The sequence below is a fragment of the Echinops telfairi genome, unplaced genomic scaffold (assembly GCF_000313985.2).
Source record: "Echinops telfairi isolate 266 unplaced genomic scaffold, ASM31398v2 ScPeMD7_7417;HRSCAF=8455, whole genome shotgun sequence".
NCBI lineage: Eukaryota > Metazoa > Chordata > Mammalia > Afrosoricida > Tenrecidae > Echinops > Echinops telfairi.
Window position 1 is genome coordinate 215,397 of NW_022111317.1, and position 7,867 is coordinate 223,263.

Sequence of the window (7,867 nt, forward strand, 5' to 3'; positions counted from 1 at the left end):
GCAGGAGGGGATGGGAGGATCTGGTGGCACAGCCGGCCAGGCGTTGGGCTGCTAACCAGATTGGCAGTTCCAACCCACCAGGCGCTCCTGAGGCCGTCTGCTCCCGTAAAGGTGGGCAGCCTCTGAACCGCCCCCCACCCTGGGCAGATCTCCTGCAGGGGTCACTCAGAGCGGGAGCCAGCTCAAAGGGAGGGGTCTGGTTTGGGTTAGGACACGGACGATGAGCCACAAATAGTGTGGAGGCTGGGTCAGTGGGACCTGGGTGTTGGGGGGCCATGGAGGTTGTGGACATGAGAGGTTCCGGGCTGCATGTCTACTGGCTACTGGTGGTCTAGAGGCAGAATGGTCCACTCTTGTCCCCTGATTGGATCACACCCACCCACAATGTGGAGGGTGATCTCCTCCTCGCTTAGCCCCCCAAGGGGACAGTTAGCCTCTGGCCATGATTTCTTGGCCACCCCAGGCTCCTGCCTGACCAAGTCACTGGACACCGTCCCTGTGCCAAATGGACTCGGTGGCCATGCCACGGGAGCAGGCGACTGGCTCAGAGTCAGGATGGGGCCAGACCTTGGGAACCTGCTCGTCCACTTGGGGTGGGGGGATGGACCCCAAAGGGCCTGCTGGCCCAAGAGCGGGAAGTTCAAAGCTCCCAGGAGCTGGGGTCCCCTCTCTGTCATCAAGCCATTACCACGCCCCACCCCTACCTCCCTCTCAGCGAGCAAACCCTCTTACCAGTCTCTCAGCTTACCTCTGCCAAAGGACACCCGGGCATAGCCTGTGCGCCAGACTCGAGAGCTGGCAGAGCTCCCTCTCGGGACTTCTTGAGCCGTCCCCCGTCTGTTATCACCATGGGTGGATGACCACCACCACCACCACCACCACCCCACCCCCACCACCACCGAGTTTGAGGGAGGACATGGGCAGCCCCGAGGGTGTGCATGGCAGATCATTCGCTGATTTCCTTCTCGTTCCATGCACTGGACCCACACGCCCAGCACCATGTCCTGGCATGCAGGGCAGTGCCCGGTACCCCAGCTCCCACCCCATGGTGTCCCCGAGCTTCTGGGAGGCCAGACGCTTGGGCTGGGGGGAGGGTCTGTGTTATGGAGGGACCCCTCCTCTGAAGCTGTGTCTCCGCTCTGCTGAGGACGCTGGTCGGAGGGGTGGGGATGGGGGCGCCCTCCTTCACAATGGCCCCCTTAGGTGGTGGACGTGGGTCCCCTGCCAGACGGTGTCTTTCCCAGCTGGTGGCCTCTCTACTCCTCCTCATGAGGATGTCTTTTGATGAACCAAAGATCGTAACCTTAAGGAAACCCAATTAGTCGGTGTGTGTTTCTTTCTCTCCTAGTTTATTTTATTTCATTTCACTGGTCCTGTCTGTTAACATTAAGGAGCGCTGGTAGCTGTTGGATGGTTAACCACGAGGCTGGTGGTTCAAACCCACCAGCAGCTCGACAAGAGAAACAGGAGGCCGTCTGCTCACTGCCATCACCTCCAGGCTGACTCACGGAGACCCCTCTGGGGGTTTCCCAGACTGTACGTGTTGACGGTCCCTCCTGGAACTGCTGGTGGATTTGAACTGCCAAGCATGCGCACCGTGGCCCGACTTGTGACCACTACACCACCAGGGCTCCCCAGAAAGACTTACAACCTCAGGAATCCTGGCTATTGTCGTCGTTAGGGGTTGCCGGGATGCCATCGGGCTCTCGGTGACCCTGTACCCAACAGAGGGAAACCCAGTCCTGTGCCAGCCTCACAGTGTTCACGGGTGTGAGCCCACGGTTGCAGCCGACCCATCTTGTGTCCGTCTGTTTTGTCCAGGGTCTCCCCTCTGGGTGCCTGCCCCTCCACTCTACCAAGCACGACGCCCTTCTCCGGTCTCCCCTGACAGCAGGTCCGAAGTGCGCGAGACCAGGTCTCACCAACCCTGCCCACACAGAGCGTGCTGGCTGGACTTCATCTGAGACAGATGGTTGGTTTTCTTGGCCACCCGTGGCCCTTTCTGTATTCTGGTCCAGCACATCGTTCAGAAGCTTCGATCCGTCCGCCTTCCTTCTTCACCATCCAACTCTCTCACCCAGAGAAGGTGACCGAAAAGACTGTGGTTTGGGTCCAGCCTGCCTTAGCCCCCACAGTCACCTCCCTGCCCTTTCGCACGCTCTGAAGCAGCCTTGTGTGGCAGACATTGGAGAAATCCCTTACAGGGTCACCAGGCGCTGGAGCCAACTGGACGGCAGTGAGTTGGCCCGGGTTTGGTGTCCTAGGTCATAAAGATGCCGTCCGGCCTTCCTGTTGAGGCCCGTGAGCTGGTGTGGATTTGTTCTGGGAACTGGCGTGTGACGGGCACTGTGGTGGCTGCTACATGGATTTGGGGTCCCTGTTGATCACCGGGGTCTTCGGTCATTCTAGGACCTTTATTATAAGGACTTCCCCCCACGCCCACCCCACTGAGGTGGTCCCCAGGATGTTGGTGCACCAGGACTGTGGCCTTGTCACGTCACTGGCCGCGCGCGTCTACCACAGTGCTCAGCACTCACGCCCTGCCAGCCTCCAGTTCTGGCAGCGTGACTCCTCCACCTCCCTGGGCTGTTCTTGACCCGGTGTGTTTTCCTGCAGAATTCAGGATCAGCTTCGAGAACTGAAGGAAAATCCAAGCCTGCGTCGGAACTTCTCCGGGGCTGGTATCGAGTGGTGCAAGGAGCTGGAGAGAGTGTAGGGTCTCGGCACCAAGAAGAACTGTCACCGTGCCGCATTTCGGGGGCAGCAGAGCCGCAGAGCCAACGCATGGTGCCCAAGGAAGAGGGTCTTTCCCAAACCTTCCTTCTGTGTCTGAAGAAGGGTGGGCCGAGCGCTCCGTAGAGACCAGGATGGCGAGACTTGGTCTCACGTACCTTGGACGTGTTGTCAGGAGCGTCCAGGCCCCGGAGAAGGACACCGTGCTTGCTAAAACGGAGGGGCAGCGGGACAGAGGGAGGCCCTCGAGGAGGTGGACGGACACAGTGGGCGCCACCACGGGCTCAGGCAGGGGGAGGCTTGTAAGGACGGCCCAGGACCAGGCGAGGTGTCACCCTGTGTGCATGGGTCACTTTGGTCAGAGCGGACGTGGCAGGCCCTAACACCACCAACAACAGCAAGAACCCTCTGATTTCCGGGTCCTCACCCTGACCATGACACGCGGGCGTGGTTCTCAGCGCAGGGTGCGTGGGACGCGTGTCAACCCCCATTGTCTGTTACCTTTCTCGGGGTACCTCGCCTTCTCTAAGCACGCTGTCAGTTCCGGACTGCTCTGTCTGGGTTTACATCAACGGAGGCTCCTTCTATTCCTGGCTTGCTATGAGTTGTGTTTTTAATTAGGAGTGGGACTTGGGTTTTATCGGATGCCTTTCTGCATCTTTTGAGTTGATGATATGTTTTCTCTCTCTGATTCTCTTGATGTGGTGAATCTGGCTGATTGGTTTTCGAATGTTAGGCTCAGGGTGCTTGACTGGATTGAGCGGCACTGGCTCACGGGTCTGTCTGTGGATCGCGGGATTCCGTCTGCAGTTCAGCTGCGTTGGCAGCTGGGCCGTGAGAGGGGCGGGCCTGCGATTCTCCTCTCTCCCAGTACCCTCGGCAGGTTGTGATGCCAAAGTTGTGCTTCCCCTTAAAATAAGTGAAAGAATGCCTGCCGCCCTGCCCCCCCCCCCATCTCTTAAAAGGATTTGCTTAAAAGGTGTGTTATCGCTTGCTTCCTGGAAGGTTTAGAAGGATTGCACCAGCCACCATCCGAGTTTGCTGGGTGTGACATTCATGACTCATGTAGATGTCGCTAACTTAATAGCGATCCACGAGAGATCTTTAATTGACCTCTCTCTTTCACAGTGGCTGCAACAATGGGCGCAGGGACAGGGACAATGGTGAGGCTGGGCGGGACTGGGCAGTGTGCACTGCTGTTGTCCACATGGTTGCTATAGGTCAGGGCCAACTAGGAGGCCCTGACAGCATGGTGGCAGTAGCTGTCGGGCAATCGAGGCTTTTCTATTTCTTCTCCTGCTGTGTTTTGAAAGCATTTGCCACCCTGTGTGGAAATCTCTCCCGAGATCCATATCGTTCGCCACGTCCTCAGAGCCAGTGTTTCCCTGTGTCTGGGCTCGGCGCCGCTGCTCGTATCAGACTTGCTGAAGGGGAACCAAGCGTGGGTGGGCTTCGCTGGTTGAGCTGGGTGGTTTGGGCATGCGTGTCCGGGACCAGGCTCCTGCCTCTGTCATCTCCTTTGGTCTACCTTCTTGGGGGTTAATTTGGTGTCTTTCTAACTTCTTAAGGCAGAACCGGGAGCTTCAAGGTTTCTCAAGGCCCCAGCTCAGGGGGCATCAAAACCCCACGCTCACTCCCCAGTCCCCCCACGGGCAGTCCCGTGGCCCCGACGGCATACTTCAAGGTCTACCACCATTCTTTCCCGCTTCTCTGAGTCAATCCTCCCCGCCGCCCCCTTCGGGTTCCCGGCCAATCTTTGGAATTGCCGTCGTCAATTTGATCCCACTTGGATCGTTCCTAAAAGGGCACAGGGGTCAGGGCAGACAGGGACCCACTGTTTGCCCTGCGCTGTCTGTACGCTGCTCATCACAGCTTCCATTCTCCCAGCGCCAAAACTTACTCACCCCTCTGAGATACCGAGACGCCTCAGGCCTTCGCAGTAGGAAGCGTCAGGCTCGGCGTCCAGCCTCCAGGGGCCATGCCTTCGCGGTTCTCCCAGCCTGTGCCGACGCCTGGTCCCAAAGCCAGTGGCGTATTTGTGAAGACTGGTGCAGGCGCCCACGTCCTCGTCCCCCTCCCACGCCGCCAACCAGTCCTACCTTGGGCGGCTGAAACAGACAGCCATTCTCCTTGCTCACCCTTTCGGGGCCGGGTTGAAGTGGCTGAGGACGTACTGCTACACCTGTTGCACCACAGTGGAAGGGGCGGGCGGAGAGCAGGGGCGGGCAGGGTCCTGTGAGTCAGCCATTTGGTCTTGGCTCAGCCGGGCGGTTGTTCCGCTGGCTTTGGTGGGGGTCACTGCTGCAGCTGTGGTCATCGGGTGGCTCCCTGGGGCAGGGGGGTGAACAGTGGCCTCAACCACAGGCCATGTGGTCAGTGCTGGCCCGTGGTTGCGGTGCTACAGGTCCCCTCCATGGGGTCCCTCCAGCCGGCTAGCTCAGACTCACCCACACGGCTGTGGGCCAAGAGGCTGGGAACTTCCAGGGGAGACCGCATGGAGAACAGGTCCTGTTGACCAAGAGCTTCTCCGCTTGAGCCCTGGCCACCTGTGTCCCTGGTCAGCCTCTGTTCCCCCACCCGGCCGTCGCCCTGATACTGGGGGCAGACTCAGACTCTGATGTGGGGCTGGTCTCATGTGGCTCCCCTTCTTTCTGGGGTCCCACTCCTGGAAGTGGGTCTGTGCTGGCCACTGAGCAGTTGCCTAATGAAAGCCTCTGGCCCCTGGCCTCTCCTGGCCCCTGCCGGGGTCTGCTCGAGGACCTTGGGACCACGCATGCCCTTTGTCTTGTTCCTGAAGGGTCCCGCCACACATGCCTGGGCCCAGGGGAAGGACTGTAACACAGGGTGACCAGCTCCGAGGGCCACTCATGCCCCCTCTCCCCACACAGGCTCCGAGAGCATCACCGGGTCACCATCAAGGTCATCCGACGCATGCAGTACTTTGTGGCCAAGAAGAAATTCCAGGTGGGTGTGAGCACCGCCCTCGCCGGGTATGGGTCTTCTGTGGGGCGTTCCGGGCTCACACTTGTGTTGTTCCGCACTGGGGTGTGGCGGGGGCGTAGGGTGGGGGGTCAGACCTGCCACTGTGCCCTGAGAGTGGCCGTGAGCACTCAGCCCCTAGGCAGCATCTTCTCTACTGGGGGGCGGCTGACCATCTCTCTGTCCCAGGCGGCACCCCCTCTGCTGGGGGGCGGCTGACCGTCTCTCTGCCCGCAGCAAGCTCGGAAGCCATACGACGTGCGTGACGTCATTGAGCAGTATTCTCAGGGCCACCTCAACCTCATGGTGCGCATTAAGGAGCTGCAGAGAAGGTGCGCAGGGGTGCGGGCACTGGGGGGCAGAGCGAGGGGAGGAGTGTGACACTCGTGGGTCTGGTGCAGGGCATGGGAGGCAAGAGTATGGGGTCACAAGGGTGTCACCATCATAGGTCAAGGGTGAGTGGGGGGAAGGATTCCTGTGTGTATCCTCCCCTTCCTGAGTCCAGTTTGTCCTCCTGAGACCGCCCCCCAGAACAGCTGTCGATCGGAGCAGGCCCCTCAGATCCCCATCTCAGGGAAGTCTCAGCCCTTTGAGCCCCTTGCCTCGGAGAGCCTGGACCCCAGGGGGGAAGTCCCCTTGTCTTGGAGCTTCTCCCACCCTGTCCTTCTTGGCCCAGCCCAGTCTGGGCAGCATGAGCAGCCCTGGTGCCTGGTGGCTGAGTCCGTTTCCCCCCCTGCAGGCTGGACCAGTCCATCGGGAAGCCCTCCTTCTTTATCTCCGTCTCAGGTGCGTCTCCCACCCTCACCCCGGAGTCTGTCTGCACCCATCCCTGAGGGGCCCAGAGTGAGCCAGACCAGGACACCACCCCACCCTGGGCCAGAGGCTCAAATAGGCTTTAAGAGGGGGACAAGTTTGATGAAGATCCCTCAGGTATGGTACCTGAGATTAGGGCCTGGGGTGCTCTGTTCAGACCCTAGCTCCTCAGAAAAGGTGGGGCACGGGGGAGGGCAGCCAGCAATGGGTAGATGACAGGGTCAAGTGCCTAACTCTCCAGCTCTGGACCTGGGTCTGTGAGTCACATCAGGGCAGGACAGGGCCCAGGCCCAGTCCTTAGAGCTGCCCCACCCAAATACAAGTGGAACAGTGGCATCCCACAACAGGAGCTGCGGATGCAACAGGTGTTCCCAGGACTCTGGAAGGCCAATGCTGCCTTGGGAGGCAAAATCATAGTAAATTTGTTGATCAGGAAGCAGGCACTGTTGCAGATGGTTTCCTGGGCAGGGTGGGCCCCGGTCCCCATTGGAGGAACTCTCAGAAGTCCCGGCCCTCCCTGCCAGCACACAGACCCCTGAGTTCAGTGCTTTGCCCCTCAGAAAAGAACAAAGATCGTGGTAATAATACCATCGGTGCCCGCCTGAACCGGATGGAAGACAAGGTAGGTTTGTGTGACCAGCCTGTGCCCTCAGGGAAGTGGGCGCTGGTAGCATGGCAGGGCTGTGGTAAGGTCATCCTCAGGCCAATGTCCCCCACTGTGCCAATGTGGGATATGAGACCACCTGGGTCCTGGCCCCACCCTGTGCTGTTGGACCTTCACCCACACCAGGAGACCCCCATCTTTGGGGAAGACTCATGGGAAGGAGGAAGCAAGGGTTTTCTGCTGGTTCCAGACCTGACATGGCTGGGGACCCAACATGGCTGGGGTCTGCTCAGGGGTGAACTGGGTGGGTTGCCCCTCAGCTGCTGGGAGCCACATGGGGTACAGGCTCTGTAGCACCTGGTTCTCTGGGCTTAGGCTGTGTATTGTGCCCCTCCCCCCTCCCCTGCTCTGCCTGCCCTGCCGGCCTTCCTCCCAGGACCCCTTCCCAGCATCTCCCCAGGAGCCTTTGCGAGGCTGGTGGGACTGCTCTGCTGCCTTTGAAGTTCCGTGGTCTGGAGAGGGTGTTATCTCGCTCAACAGCGAGTCTGTCTACACCGTTTATCTGGAAGTCGTGGAGAGGCTAAAAATAGAGGGATTCAGTTGGGCCCCTGAGTGTGGCTGCGTAAGGGTTGCCTTGGTAACGCCGGGCTCTGGCCTGTATCCATCCTTGCTGCCTGTGGGCGGGCGGGAAGGGGTCAGGATACTGTGTGCTCTGACTGCCCTTGGATCAGTTGGCCC

General features: G+C 59.8%; 1 protein-coding gene across 1 annotated transcript in view; it reads left to right on the forward strand.

Annotated features, from left to right (window-relative positions):
• The window catches only part of KCNQ1 (potassium voltage-gated channel subfamily Q member 1), a gene marked incomplete at its 5' end in the record, with an annotated part of 184,923 nt that overhangs the window by 124,677 nt on the left and 52,379 nt on the right, over positions 1 to 7,867 (forward strand). The window contains 4 exons of the mRNA XM_004713756.2: positions 5,622 to 5,697; positions 5,950 to 6,044; positions 6,452 to 6,498; positions 7,086 to 7,147. Coding sequence (XP_004713813.1) covers positions 5,622 to 5,697; positions 5,950 to 6,044; positions 6,452 to 6,498; positions 7,086 to 7,147 — 280 coding nt within the window. The remainder of the gene's footprint in view (positions 1 to 5,621; positions 5,698 to 5,949; positions 6,045 to 6,451; positions 6,499 to 7,085; positions 7,148 to 7,867) is intronic.